General features: G+C 40.9%; 1 protein-coding gene across 1 annotated transcript in view; it reads left to right on the top strand.

Annotated features, from left to right (window-relative positions):
* Positions 1–16,145, top strand: part of ADAMTS18 (ADAM metallopeptidase with thrombospondin type 1 motif 18) — a gene marked incomplete at both ends in the record, with an annotated part of 106,022 nt that overhangs the window by 74,253 nt on the left and 15,624 nt on the right. The window contains 3 exons of the mRNA XM_080703175.1: positions 7,073–7,214; positions 10,369–10,495; positions 14,244–14,448. Coding sequence (XP_080559301.1) covers positions 7,073–7,214; positions 10,369–10,495; positions 14,244–14,448 — 474 coding nt within the window. The remainder of the gene's footprint in view (positions 1–7,072; positions 7,215–10,368; positions 10,496–14,243; positions 14,449–16,145) is intronic.

Raw genomic sequence — 16,145 nt, forward strand, 5'->3', positions numbered from 1 at the left:
TTTTAACACACACACACACACACACACACACACACACACACACACACACACATTTAGTCTTTTGAGAATACGAAAGAGACTGGATAAACAACCTCCTCTAAACAACTTCCAAAGGACAGCCAGCATTGTATGGCAAGATATAACTGTTATTTTCAATTTCTGGTCATTTTCCTCCTTGACACAAGATAAATAAAAGGATAGATGATGTTTTATTTATCTTGAGAAGCAAACATCATTACAGTATTATCATTGGTATGTGCTCATCTTTTATATATTTTGGCTCATTTCTGTTTGCTTAATCTCTCACTTTTTCATGAGCTGATGTTACATTATTCACCCCCCGCCGTTGTCGTCATTGTCGTCGTCGTCCTCCTCCTCCTCCTTCTTCTTCTTATTGTCATTGCTATTGTTATTCTTTTTTGTGGTACTAGAGATCGAACCCAGGCATGTTCTACCTCTGAGTTACACCCCCAGCCCTATTTTATTTTTTTTATTTTTGAAACAGGGTCTCACTAAGTTGCTGAGGCCAGCCCCGAACCCATGATCCTCCTGTCTCAGCCTCCCAAGTACTGGGATTGCAGGTGTGCACCACCCCGCCTGGCTGCTGATGCTAAATTCTCCAGCCAGCTCTCGGCTGGCGTGTAAGACACTGCCGTTGAGCCTAAGTGATCACACATATCACCGTGCCTGTCCGTTTATAGCTACCTAGATACTAAAGTCAAGCCTCGAGTAGTTTGCCTTCGTAAAGGCGAGGGACTTTCATTCCCTTCCACACTTTTATTTACTGAATGCATTAATGTGCTTAACAGCAAATATAAACAACATACTGCTTATGGCGCTGCCTATAAAGCTACACTACAAGACACATCCAGCTACCGTGAACTTCATAAGGTATTCACTTAGAGTTGTGTGTTCCTGCAAACATTTACACTGAATTATGTCATTCTTTAGCTTGCTTTGGCTGGATATATTTGTTCCTTATAATCCTGATGATAAAAAATGAATTAATTTCCCCTAATGGACTTTCTGTGTGTGATGGGGGGTGGTTCTGGGGATTTAACCTAGAGGCATGCTACAGTTCTAAGCCACACTCTCAGCCCTATTTTATTTTCATTTGGAAACAGGGTCTTGACAGGTTGATAAGAGTCTCATTACTTGCCGAGGCTGGTCTTGAACCTGCAATCCTCTATCAGCCTCCCAAGTACTGGGATTCTAGGTGAGTACTAACAAGCCCGGCTTGCCCCTATTTTTATTTACACACTTTACTTAATGACATTCTTACTTCTAGTTCCAGCTCAACTATTTTACTTCTCTGAGTATCTCTTCACATTTTCATTTCAATTATAGGAAAAGGGAGATGGAAACCATCATATAACTGTTTATCCCTTTGTGGGGAATAGAAAGCCTCTGAGAAAACATAAGCTCTGCTTTTTTGCTCAGTGGCTTCTCAGCTTAGAGCATCACTGAGATACTTTGTTAATTAAATGATATCAACCATGCTGTTGTGAGTGGTCATGGGACATTAACTGGGACTTTAGGTGTTTATGGGATTTTAGGTGGTCATGGTTTTTCGGTGTTCATGGGATTTTAGGTGTTCATGGGGCTTTAGGTGTTCATGGGATTTTAGGTGTTCATGGGACTTTTGGTATTCATAAGATTTTAGATGGTGCCGTGATTTTTCCCACTTTTTGGTTACACAGAAGCATTTGATTTCCCCTTTCAGGTTCTATAGCATGCTGCTTTTAATGTGTTAATTAATAGTTGCTGAATTACTTTTATATGTGGACCTGCCTCCTTTTCTCCACTGGAGGATGTCACTTCTCCCTTCTAGGGTACTCTTTTCCTGGAAGTCACAAGAGATATGACAGGGCCTGAGATCAGGGCAGTGCTGGTAACAGGTAAGAGGATAAGATAGGAGATGTATTGAAAGTGAAGACGATACCATTTCCTGGCCTCTTAAGTGGAGGAAAGCTCACCACGGGCTGAGTGCATGTAGGTTGCTATCACTAAGAACTCTTTATGATGTAAGACTATAATGCACCAGTAAAAGCATAAAAAAATAAAATAACACTTCTAAAATAAAAGTGAGTTGTAAGAAAAGACTTTAGGGTGGTTCCAAGGTTCTGTCTGTGAAGTAGACAGAAGGATGCGTTGTTTGTTTGTTTGTTTGTTTGTTTTTATGGGATACAGAAGGCTAAGGGAGGAGGAGCCTTTCTGGATTCAGAGAAGAAAAAGACAAGGTCAGTATTGGGTGTGATGTACTTTTTAAGTATTAAGTAGGGCAGATGTCAGGCAGGCAAGCAAACAGGTGAGCATGGAGCTCAGAGACTAGGTTTCTATAGCCGTGCACCTAAGATAGCAGCCATCAGCCACACATGGTTAATTTTAAATTTCACTTTGGGTCCCTTTGACATTGGATAGCGAGAAAATGAGGAAGACTCAGCAAAAGGAACTAGAAGTGAAGGTCAGTGAGGTGGGAAAGAATAGAGTGGGGTTTTGGTGGTGATCAATGGAGGAATGTCATCAACAATGTTCGAAGCCGGTGATTGGCTGAGTAAGACAAAAACTGGTAACTGTTGAGTGACGAGGTACCCTTGGAAGAGCAGTTTGGGTGACATGTTGGGAAAAGATGGCTTACTAAGGAGGATAGACGGGGGACGAGGAGATAAAGAAACAGAGTAAAAGTAACTTAGATATATTTTGTGTGTGTGTACATGTGTCTTTGGTACAGGGAATTTAATCCTGGGGCATTCTACCTCCAAGACACATCCCCAGACCTTTTATTACTTTTGTTTTAGAAACAGGGTCTTTCTAGGTTCCTGAGAATCTCACTATATCGCCGAGGCTGGTCTTGAACCCGTAATCCTCCTGACTCAGCCTCCCGAGCACTGTGATTACAGGCGTGTGCCACCATGCCCAGTTGAAATTTTTGTTATTTAAGAAAAAGAGAAATGGGACATTATTTGAAGGGATAGATGGAATAAAGACCATTTTTTTTCTTAAGAAATATAATTGCATGGTTTTTATACTTTCCTTGGTGCAATAAGTATACATCATAGTGAGATTCAAAGTGATACAAGCCCACTTGGTATATTTCCCTCCATGTACCCAATCCCTTCTTTCTTCCCCATGCATGTTAGTGAGATTGTTAGTGAAACCTTGTATGTTCATAACCTTAGATGAACACTTCTCTTCCCCAATCCTCATTTTGTCCCTTCCCATCTACCTCCCCAAATTCCCTTGAATTATTTTACTGTTTTCTCTCCCCATTCGACTGAAGTCTCTTATGTTTCCACATATTGAAAGAAAACACACGACCTTTGATTTTCTGTGACTGTCTGATCTCGCTTAGCATAATAACCCCTACCTCTATCCATTTTCTTGCAAATGACATAATTTTATTCTTCCTTATGGTTGAATAGAATTCCGTTGTGTGTATGTACCACGTTTTTGTTACCCATTCATCTGTTGACAGACACCGAGGTTGGCTCTTGTGAACTGTGCTGCTATGAATGTAGCCGTGTGCGTCACTATAGTTTTCTGACTTCAGTTCCTTTGGAAGGAGCCTGAGGAGTGGTACGGCTCGGGGTGATTTCATAGGGACATTTCAAAGGGGATCAAGAGATGGGGAGAAACCATAGTTACGATTCCCCGAAGTATTTGAGAGGGGATGGAATCTGGCACATGGCGAATGCGTGGTCTTAGGCCAGAGCTAAGACATCCCGATGACAGAAGGACAGGATGTGTCTCTGAATTCAGACACAGAGACAGTTTGATGATGTACATTAGTATTTTGACAGCTATGATCTAAAAGACTTGACCATACAACTTAGAGGAAGGAAGATTTATTTGCTCAGTTTTCGGAGATCTTGGGATTCAGTCCATGTGAGGCCGGGGACCTCAAATCCTAGGGCATGGTGACAGGAAATGGAGAAAAGGAGAAAACAGGGGCTGTGCTTCTCACTTAGCGGAGGCCAGAAGCAAGAAAGCAAGTGAGGGAAGGAGGAACCATCTTTAGTCTCCAGCGCTGCAACCCCAGTGACCCACCCTCTTCGTCTACAGCCTATCAGCCTGGGCCACCACCCAGGATAAATGCATTTATCTACTACTGAGGGTACAGCCAAACCCTGCTTCCAAAGTGAGGGCTAGGGGGGCATTCTATTCCCAGACCATTACGTGACGGGATGCTGTGTACATTGCTCTCTGTTGGTACCATTGATCCTTGTGTTATGGTCGGCTCGAGTGGAGGTCTGGGGAAAATTGACATTCTGATCATTTTTGTTCAAGAAGTAATGACACTGTGATCGATCTTCAGTTCACTTTCCCCTTAACCACATCTTGCTGTTTGGAGCAGTATTTTTAAGATGCTTTTCAGTGAAGCCATGTGCAATGTATGGCTTAAGCTCTAAAGTCTCTCTAAAAGGTAAAAGTAGGAGATATTGCAAATGCCTGTTGAAACTTTGTTAAACCACTCTGAAATCACCAGGGCATGGAAGTTCTTGAAGCCCGAAAGGCAATAACTACTATTCTCTCATAATGTGTTTGCATTTTTCTGGAAAATCTGTTTCCCTTCTGGCTGTAGAATCCAGGATCTCACTTGAATGGGCGAGGAATGAGTGTTCTAGAAAGCGAAGATTTCTTTCTTCACAGCATTTGCACTTAAATTGAGCTCCATGACATCCATGTGTGGTGTGGTGGCAGCTGTGGGCAGTGTCACCCGGTCTCACCAGCTTTAGTTTGCTATAGCTCCTAAACACTTCATCTGCATTTTATTGCCATGTGTATAAATGTGCCACACTGCTAGATGTTCTGTATAGCATCTCTGCATTTTTGTTGCTCAAAGAAAATAGCCACTTAAAGTTACATTCGAGATACTGCCTTAATCGAAGGAGACATTGAGTTGAAATATCAGTGAGATATTTTAAGTTTGTCTTCTGAATGCAAAACCTTGCCCACAATTCCAGCCCGTGAACAAAACTCTAATGTGCCATACTAACACCACATGAAAACGTGAACAGAAACCCTCTAGAAATACCAAACAAGGAAAGCATACTGTGTATTTAAAATGTGGGAATGTTATGTTAAACACATGAATCCAGGAAGAGCTATGTGGCTTAGCTGCAAAGATAAGAAAAGCAAAGACAGACCAGAAAGACCCTCAAGACTAAAAGACACCCTAGGACTTTGTTTGAAAAGATCCCTAGAAATTAGTGTTTGAACAGATTCTCATTAGCAGCTAATGAGAGTCTGACATATGTCCATTTGAATATTTTGTTTTAATTTTGCTTGGGATGAGGTAGGGACGCACAGATCCATGTATGAGCATTTGGGTTGTTTCTGGGATGCACCGAGACTTATTCCATCATATTACAATGTAATATCCACACCGAGGAGTCTTGAGGGCTTAGCTATAATATCCCTGTGGACATTTAAGCCAATAGCAAACTGGAAGCCCTTTGGTAGCATCCTAAGAAGTAGTGCGGTCTAGCAGAGGTCCTTGAACAGCTGCCATCCACCCAGCCATAATTGAGGTGGGATGCCACCAGACAGAGATAGAGCCAGGGGTTCCTATTTTTAAACCAGCAGTAGGCTTTGCCTCTTGGGCATAAATGCCCAGTTCTGGTGGTAAAGGATTTTCCACAAGACTCATGGAGCTGAAGAAAACCAGTTATTTATATTCATTCCTTGAACTTGAAAGAAAAAAAAAAAGAGTAGTTAAGAAGGCAACAAGAAGCGTGTTTGCCCACATCAAAAACATAAAATATTGCATTGTTTCAGTACATTTTTGTTGGTGGCTTTATTTAAACTCATTCCCCCATAATTTGTGTGCTCTTGCACACATTTTTTCTCACTTTTTGTTCAGACAAAAGGAGTAAGCAGATGCATGATAGAGCTGTTGGAAGAATATTTTGAGATGCATAGAAAGAACCCCGGCAGAGTTCCATCCAGGAAGTGCCCAATAAGGGATTTCTCACATCTGAGTCATGACGCCTGATGGGATCCGATTTTTCCTGAGTCCTTGCCTTTCTGAGGTTAAATCCATTCTAGTATGTATATTAAAAAAAAACAAAACCTCATTCCGGTTATGTTTCATTTCTTTCTTACCTGCTCAGCCTAGAACACAAGTAACAGTGCATTCTTTAATGGGCAAATTCTTTTTGGTGATTCTGTTGGAAACCCACTTGTTTTCTAGAGTTGAACATACGCAGGCCTTCGTGGGATATCCTGCGGTTCTTGGAGTGCACCTCCTGTGCTCAGCTGCTACTGGCACTATGGAGAAGGCTGGCAAGTTGCAGTCCAGGGAGGACCATAAAAATTAATAGACACAGATTCAATTTCGGCTATGATCTGTGGGGCGCCATCACGTGGATGTGGACCGTGCCACCCTCTCAAGTTTAATTGAGGGTGGTCATTCAACAACATAATCTTCCTTCCTTGTAATGTAAAAATGTGTGTGTGTGTGTGTGTGTGTGTGTGTGTGTGTGTGTGTGTGTGTGTGTTTTGTTTTGTTTTTGCCTCACTGATGGGTACACCTAGAGCTGAAACGTGTGTGCTTTCGGCAAATATCAAATTGTGTTTTGTACTTTAGCATTTAAATCTCAGTTTTGATCCTATGAAGGCACCCATTTTAAAGCATCATAGGAAAAATTTAAGTCCACATATACATACTTGGGAACAATGGAGCAAACTGAATTGTAAGTTCCCAAGTGGCATGCCAATGTCCTTAGAATGTTGAGCAATATTTCTCTCTCTCTCTCTCTCTCTCTGTGTGTGTGTGTGTGTGTGTGTGTGTGTGTGTGTGTGTTACTGGGGATGGAACCCAGGGGCTTTCTACCTCTGGGTTACACTCCCTGACCTATTTTATATTTTATTTGGAAACAGGGTCTCACTAAGTTGCTGAGAGCCTCACTAAGTAGCTGAGTCTGTCTTTGAACCTGCGCGATCCTCCTGTCTCAGCCTCCCAAGTACTGGGATTACAAGTGTGCACCACCATGCCTGGCTGAGCGAGATTTTTTAAATTTCCAGGTCTGACTCCTGTCTTGAGTTCTGATTTTTATCTCATACTGTCCAGATTCTGATGCAAGGCAAGAATCCAGGGATAGCCTGGAAGTATGCGCTTCCCAAGGCCGTCAACGGAACTCAGCCAGCCGCAAGAAGACACCTGCACTCCTGGAGCACAGTGCAGTCGGACTGCTCCGTCTCCTGCGGAGGAGGTAGCTGACTTTCTCATCCTGTCTTTGAAGTTTATCCTTCGAAAAGCAAGTTTATTAACTCAGACTCTTTCACCTTGAATGTTTTAAATAAGCCACTAAGTCAAGCATGATGGCACATGCTTGTAATCCCAGTACTTAGGAGGTTGAGATAGTAGGATCACATCACAGGTTCTAAGCCAGCCTCAGCAATTTAGTGAGACCCTGTTTCAAAACAAAAAATAAAATTGGGCTGAGGGTTGTAGCTCAGAGACAGAATGTTCCTGGGTTCAATCCCCAGTACCACAAGAATAAATAGATAAATTTTAAAAAATTAATTAGTTCATTAATAAACAAATGCCACTAAACACTATGTTTTATGAGAATGATCACATTAAAATGCAAATATTATAATATTTGAGGATTTTTCTATGTAGAAAGGAGCCAGTTCTCTCAAAGCTCAAATAAACCATATCTAAGGCTCAAAACTACATGCCTGAAACTTATGGGGAAATATGTGAAATAAATATAAACATATACATGTGTGTGTGTATATATATATATACATACACATATCTATAGAGAGAAGTGTAATATCTGATACTTTATTGCTATATATATTATTGCTATATATATATATATACTTTTTTGGGTGGTACTGGGGTTCCTGGAAACCCTTCTACCTCCGGGCTACACTCCCAGACCTATTTTATAGTTTTTTATTTGGAAACAGGGTCTCTTAAGCCAACGCAGCTGGCTCCACGAACCAGCGCGATCCTCCTGTCTCTGCCTCCCAAGTGCGGGGATTACAAGCGTGCGCCACCATGCCCGGCTTACATATATATATTTTATATTATAGTTTCTCCTACTCCTGACTTTTCTGTTTTCTGTTGTTATTGACGTCCCACTGAGACTTGCAGAAGGTGGGGTCAAGTAAGAACACATGCAAGGCAAACTTAAGTTGACCACCCAAGATGTGGGTACTTTCATTTCTGAGGAGTAAGGTCAATAATGTCTCCCTCAACAGGGAAATGGGTTAAGTCTGGGAAATTATTCTTTCAAGGGAAGAACAGCAACCATCTATAAACAAGTAGAAGGAGGGCATTTTATATAGGTGCCAGACTTGTCACATATTTTTAAGTAAGTCATTTGTGTCCACACTTGGCCCTTTCAAGGGAAGAAGGAAAACTCATGAATAGGCTCATGAGACCAGAGCACCAGGCTGGTCACTGGTTTCCCATTATTAAGAGGACCTGGTGACAGTAGGGCTTCGTAAGGGCCCATCCCTCTAAGCAAACGGAAGCCTCCTTGAATGTAGGACAGAGTAAAGATACAGAAAGTGAAGAAATGTTTATTTCTTTAAGGCCTATATTTCGGTGCCCATGCTAATTAACAGAATACAAGAAAATAATTTTAAATGTATGTAGATAAATATAATTAAAAGAGAATGCAATCCAGGTGCACTGGCTCATGTCCATAATGCCAATACTTGGCTGAGACAGGAGGGTGGAAGGCTTGAGGCCAGCCTCAGCAATTTAGCAAGACCCTCTGCAATTTAATAAGACCCTGTTTCAAAAAGAAAAAGAAGAAGATCTGAGCCAGGCATGGTGGTACATACCTGTAATCCCAGTACTTGGGAGGCTGAAATAGGAGAATTGCACGTTCTCAGCCAGCCTCAACTAGTTAGCGAGACCCTGTTTAAAAAAAAAAAAAAAATAAGGCTGGGGAGGTAGATCCTCTAATCTCTAACTATTTATAATGGCTCTGGGTTCAAGCCCCAATACCACCAAAAATGGTATCTATCCATGGTTAGATAGATAAGGTTCTCCAGGTGTTGCTTAGAGGTAGAATACCCTGGATTCAACACCCAGTGCCTAAAATGTGACATTTTTATTAATAAATATTTTGAAGACAATATTCTATACATAGGAACGGTGGTGCCCCGTAATTCTTTAATCACCGGTAGTCAACAGTGCCTCTTTTGTTTGTATCATTCAGTTTTCCCTATACATATGTGAACACACGTGTGTTTAGCAGTCTCAGATGCACATCATAAATATTTCTTTGTGGGTTTTTTTTTTTTTATTGTGGTACTGGGGATGAAACCCAGGGACATTCTACCTCTGAACTTCACCCCCAACCCTGGTTTTATTCTTTACTTTGAAACAGGGTCTCACTGAGTTGCGAAGGGCCTCACTAGGTAGCTGCGGCTGTCCTGTTTCAGCCTCCCGAATGCTGGGGTTTCCAAGCGTGCGTCACCACGCCCAGCTGTTTTGTGTTCTCTTTAACCTGAGCACATGCCCTTTTGTAGACATATCCATGCTCTCTGCGCACTTTCACCGAGTGTCAGAGTGTGAGCGGTTTGGCGTGTGTCAAATGTGGTCTGAGAGCATTTCTACTCGCTTCCTGGTATTCCGGGGAAAGCACAGCGTCTTGGGAAGGTGACAGATTTGCTTCATTTCCCACAGAGAGGGAATAAATCCAGGCAAGTAGGAAGCAGGAGACCTGCATGGTGGACCCCCTTGCCTTGAATAAGCCCTGCCTTCACGTGACTCATGGCTGGGATATATCCTTTTTCTGATGCTGCAGATTGAGCCCAGGGGAGCTCTGCATCTGAGATACACCTCCTATTTTATTTTTTTATTTGGAGACAGGGGCTCACTAAGTTGTTGAGGGCCTCGTTAAATAGTTGAGGCTGCTCTTGAACCTATGAACCTCCTGTTTCAGCCTCCCAAGGATCATAAGACATTATACTCTTATGGAAATATAAGATGCTGTGTGGCAAAGTATACTTTCAGGCTTTCCATCTGTAATTCACCAGTGCGATTTTTTTATGGAGAATCTTTTTCATTAGATGTATACAATCTGAATTCTGTCTTGCTGGGATGTTTATAATCACTTTTTTTCTAAAAGTTGTATTTATCACTGTACAGTGCTACATGAAAACTAAAAATCTACACATTTAAAATTATTACAGTATAAAATATATTCTCTTAGGGATAGATGGAATTCATATCAGTTGCAGTTCGATCACAAGAAGATATTTTCATAAGAAGTTTTTAGATTCCATATCTTAAATGGGATATCAGAATGCGGGAAAATCCAAAGCTAAACTTTGAAACCAAATCGCACTGGCTATCTGTAACTTTTACTCTGTAAACATCTGATATCTTACTAGGTTACATAAATGTGAAGGCCATTTGCTTGCGAGACCAAAATATGCAAGTCAACTCCTCCTTCTGCAACACAAGAACCAAGCCAACAACCGAACCCAAAGTTTGCAATGCTTTCTCCTGCCCGGCCTAGTAAGTCATCAGGAACTTTCTTTCTGTGTATGTCTGAACTTAAATGCCTCTGTGGTTGGTATGAGATGATGAAAGCCCACTGTCAGTACTTCTTATCGAAAGAGATTGAAAAAGTAAATGCAATTTTGAAAAGGAAAATTAGAAAAGAAAGATGGCTGAGTTGCATTATATGACTTAAGAAACAGGAATTTGTACCTGTGCCTGGTGGTACATGCATATAATCTGAGTACTTGGGAGGCTGAGACAGGAGGGTCACAGTTTTGAGGACATCCTCAGCAACTTAGCAAGACCTCAACAACCAAGTGAGATCCTTTTTCAAAATAAAAAATATAAAAGGGCTGGGGATGTAGCTCAGCGGTAGAATGTACCTGGAGTCAATCCTCAACACCACAAAAAATTACGTATATGTTATACATATATATATATATATATATATATAATACATATACAAACAAATATATATACAATATATATACAAACAAATTTATATATAAATATATAAGTATATATTTAAATATATAAGTAAATATATAAGTATATATAAAAGTATATATTCATATATATACATATATATAAATTTGCATTAGACCCTCTACAAACACTTGGGGTAGGAAACGTCTCCTATTTTTTCAGCTTTTGAATAGTGATTCCTCTTCTCAGAACCAAATCAAAAAGATATTTAAATACCACACAGTCCTATATTAGTTAAATTTACATGTGGTTGTATGCTTAACTTTTCTACATGTCATCCAAGAATTTAAAAATCATAATGCTAGGCAGACCATGAAACCCCAAATGCAAATTACACAGTAGCAAGACACAGAATGAAGAGGTAAAACGCCAAGCAGTGACTCCCCCGCTGACAAAGGTCCCCAGGGGGGGCTCAGTGGGTTTGCTCTCAGATTGATTTTAGCCACACCATTGTTTGAACGCTCATTTTAAATCATCTTCCCAGACAACTGGAATCTCCTCCAATATGATTTATCTTCTGCCAAATGTATTTTTATAAATGCACAGTTTCTTCTCAGGCAATGGTTTATTCTACTGGTCTTTTGGGTCTTCTTAATAAGTAGTGTTTGGTTTGTGGTGACGCAATCATATTACATGATCTTTACATGCAGACAAACACGCATTCACATTTCCCCCCTGGAACTAATAGCACATTTGTCATAATTGTTTGGGGTTTTAGCTACCCACCAACCCCATAGGTCTATTTGTTAACCCAGTTTTCTCTGGATCTGGAACCAGCTGTATCGTGAACACAAAGAGGAAAAACCAATTGGGCGTGAGGGCTTTTATGAATTTTTCTATTTTGCTAAGAAATATCTGGGCTTAAGAAATACCCCAGGGGCTCTAATATGTGATTATCATAAAATATTCTTTTTTTTTTTTTTTTAGTAGTACTGGGGATTGAATCCATGGACCTTCTATCTGAGTTATAACCCCAGCCCTATTTTATTTTGAAACAAGGTCTCACTAAGTTTCCAAGGGCCTCACTAAAGTTCCCAAAGCTGACTTTGAACTTGTGATCCTCCTGTCTCAGCCTCCCAAGTACTAGAATTACAGACATGCGTTACCATGCCTGGCTTCAGAAAGCATTCTTGATCCTCCTAGAGTAATCTCGTGAGATGGTGCACATATTTCTGCTTGTTTGTGAATGCAGAGAGATAATCAGTACACTCAATTGGCAAGCTGATCATTAGCCAATCAAATAAAGGGATTTCATTCTTGTGTTCAGCCATGTAAGGGAGCAGACCAAGGTCACGCCCAACTTTTAGAACTTCCCTGCTGACTGTGTGATATTCCATCTGACTGCGTGATATTCCATGAGGAACAAACTGTTCAGAGCAGAACATCCCCTTGCAGGTCCTGCAGAGTGCAGGTGCTGACAAGGCCGGTCTTGTGCCCCCTTTCTCTTTGTTCCACTCTATTATTTATCAGTTGTTTTTGTTGTTGTTGTTGTTGTTGTTGTTGTTTTTAGCTGAAATATTGGAGCCTTTTGGAAGCTACTCTTTCCCAGAGATATAGAAAGAAAGGTTTACACTGGAAAGAACTGTTTAGACACTTAGTCTGTGAAAACTGTAAGGGCAATGGAATTTATCTGAGCCAAGTCTTTAGCTCAGATTACTTTTGTGTTGCTTTTATATGAAACAACCACATGATAACCACTCACTGGATGCCAGGCATCCCTGAGAGTTAAGAGTGTGGAGATGAACAGCAGATAACTCTTGCCGTCAATGAACCCACTGTCGAATGGAAGCGGTGGATGTGTAGAGGTGATTGAGATCAAGTGCAATATGCTACCAAATGTTGTATTAAAAAATCACAGGGATAAAATGGACCATGAAGACTCTGGGTTCCGAGGAAGGGGCTGCTGAGGCTGCAATTAGGTGACGCATTACCCTGAGGCTAAATGTGGAAGATCACATTTGCCATGCAAGATGTCTTTTTCTGATAGGTTTGTTTCTAGTACCCTACAAACTCATATTTAATGCATAAACAAACTTTAATAGAAAATAGCATTTTATAGACAAATTGAAATTCATAATTTTATAACATGTTTTCTTTACATCTTACAGATAGTTGTATAATTATGAGGAATCATATCATTTGATATCATTTTCTTTAAATTTTCTTTAAATATCTATTTTTCTTTACATTTTCTTTAAATATCTATCTGATATCATTTTTCTTTAAAGACGATTTCAGAATACACATACTCCTAGAATTTAGTTTCTCAGTTCTCTGGATTAAAGATATTTCATTTCACCCATCAAGTTTAGGAAACCAGAGGGAAAATTATAAGAGTAGAAAAGGTGACAGAATTGCAAATGTATAATGAAAACATATTTGGTCTCATGGAAATTCTGCTTAGGATATTTGTAATCCAAGATCAATTTTGGACTTGGCTGCCGTGTGTCAGAGGTGAACCAGTGATATCTGGAGTATCCATCTTGTGCTATGCCTACAAATCATACAACTTCAATTCATCGAGAGTAGTTAGTTGTTGAAAAGAATTAATAGTTTGCATCCATCATCATTCCCATACACAACCAGGTCTCAGATAGTTGCGAGAAGCTGGCTTGGCAATCATTAAATAGCATGAGATTAGAGCTTCAACCCATCAGTGAACTTTAAGAATAGTCAGAAAATGTTTTGAAGATACCCCCACTTAGAAGTGCCCTTCGTCAAACCTTCTAAAACGTGCCCCTCTCTCACACACATCCACACCTTCCCCCCATGGTCTCTCTTCCATTCACCTCATTGATGTACTTTGTGTTCATCAAAGTACAATTTATGATGGTTGCACTAGTCAGAAAGTGCTGCCTCTATTAGTTCCCATGTCCACCTTTTCGCTTTGTAGATTTCTTCGTGGAAAGAATGCTCCCTCGTTTATTTTTCCAACCCCAGTGCCTAGGAGAGCTTCTGACCACATACTTTAGGTCCCAATAAATTTGGCTGAAATAAATTGCTCAGCTATTAAAATGGCATGCATTTCTCCCCATGCAGAAGGCAAGAATGCATTTTTTTCCCCCAGAACTGTGTGGTGATCAAATATGCTTCTGGGCCACATTCCTGTGCACTTCCAAATCTACAAAAGAATAATTAACACGAATCACCCTTATTGGTTTAAAGATGGATCGACTGGTTTTTACCCGCGGGCTAATCTTTCGTAGTAACTGCTTAAGACGTGACAACCGAAAGTGTTGGCTCTGTTGAAAGTGACGCCACTGTTTTTCGCCGGAAGTTGGTCGCCAGGTGAATGGAGTCCTTGCAGCCAGTCCTGTGGCGGAGGCCAGCAGAGCCGCAAGATCCAGTGTGTGCAGAAGAAACCCTTCCAGAAGGAGGAGGCGGTGCTGCACTCACTCTGCCCTGTGAGCACGCCCGCGCAGGTCCGAGTCTGCAACAGCCATGCCTGCCCTCCAGAATGGAGCCTTGGGCCCTGGTCCCAGGTAACCGGGGACAGAATGGGAGTCCACGGTGGCCCTCCCCATGCATGACAGAGGTGGCGAGATTGCAGGTGTCTTTGTTTACAAGAGCCGCTCAGCTGTGTTTATCTTCAGAGAAGTCACACTGGGTTAATGCGGGGCCTGGGAACCTACATTTTAGCTAGAGACTTGAAGTTGGGGATCCTCTAACCCAGAGCTTAGACTCTTAGAATCACTGAGGTGAGCCTAGGGAGTAAAGTCAGAGAGGAATCGGCCTCCAGGCCTGGCTATGGAATTCTCTAATGCAAATGGAAGACCCGGGTGCAAAGAAGGAGGCATAGAGGAAAGATTTAGTCCTGGTTTGGAAGAGAATGAGATAGAAATAAAAATAAATAAATAAATAAGACAGAGGGACATTGGGCGCCAAGGTCGCCATGGTCACAGAGTCCCAAAGGAAGCATAACCTATAAAGATAGAATTAGCATAGCCGGGAATGGTGGCACATGCTTGTAATCCCTGTGCTTGGGAGACAGAGACAGGATGATAGCACAGATTCAAAGCCAGCGTCACTGACTTAAGAGACCCTGTTTCCAAATAAAATATAAAAATTGGGTCTGGGAGTATAGCCCGGAGGCAGAAGGGTTCCATCCCCAGTACTACCAAAAAAAAAAAAATATAGAATAAACATAGAAGTACCTGGCATTCATAACTCAGAAACCCCTCTGCAGCCTTCTTTCTTTCTTTTTTTAATTTGGGGAGTGTACCAGGGATTGAACCCAGAGACATTCTTCTTCCAAACTACACCCTCAGCAGTTTTTTTTTTTTTTTTTTTTTTTTTTTTTTTTTTTTTTTTAGTTTTTGTTTTGAAACAGGGTTGTGCTAGGTTGCTGAGAGTCTCATTATATTTCTGAGGCTATCCTCAAACCTACAATTCTCCCGTCTCAGCCTCCCAAGAACTGGGATCACAGGCCTATGCCAGTAAGCCCAGCTGGAGGCTCTCAGTTTCTTAAGTTCAGCTGTGTACTTCTGTATCCCAGTAGGGTTTATAGGAAGGTTAGTCTGTTTTGTTTGTTTGTTTTTGTTTGTGTGTAATATTATAATACTAATAATATTAGTATTATATCTATTAGGCTAATAAAGAGCCAGGAGTGTAAAAGAATATTTTTCAGCAGCCTGGGCCAAGGGGGGGTACTTTCAAATGATAAAATATATTCATTTATAGCAGAGGAGAAATATAATAGTATGTAGTATTGGATCTGTTCTATTGATTTGCAGTTGGGAATTGGAATTTATAAAGGGAGAGCTCAAAGGGCTATTTTAGCCAAATCTGTATGGTGGTCATGAGTAAAGGGGACCACTGGATTTCAAGTGGACCTAGTGAGAAGGGCTTTCTAGAGTTTATCTCAAATTTCCCATGAAGATATTTTGAAATTTTGATGACTAAAATCAAATATATCTTTGCAAATTTATTTCTAACTGAAAAGATCCTTCAGAATAAGCCATCACAGCCTGGTCTGCCATTGGAGCCAGATTATAAATTTTGCAATCATAAAAAAAGAATGGTAACCAAGTATGGTGACACATGTGTGCCATCCTGGTACATGGGAGGCTGAGACAGGAGGATCGCGGGTTTCAGGGCAGCCTCAGTAACTTCGTAAAGCCTTGTTTCAATATAAATAATAAAAAGGTGTAGAGATGTAGCTGAGAGGTGGAAGGTCCCT

This window comes from Muscardinus avellanarius (assembly GCF_963383645.1).
Source record: "Muscardinus avellanarius genome assembly, chromosome: 10".
NCBI lineage: Eukaryota > Metazoa > Chordata > Mammalia > Rodentia > Gliridae > Muscardinus > Muscardinus avellanarius.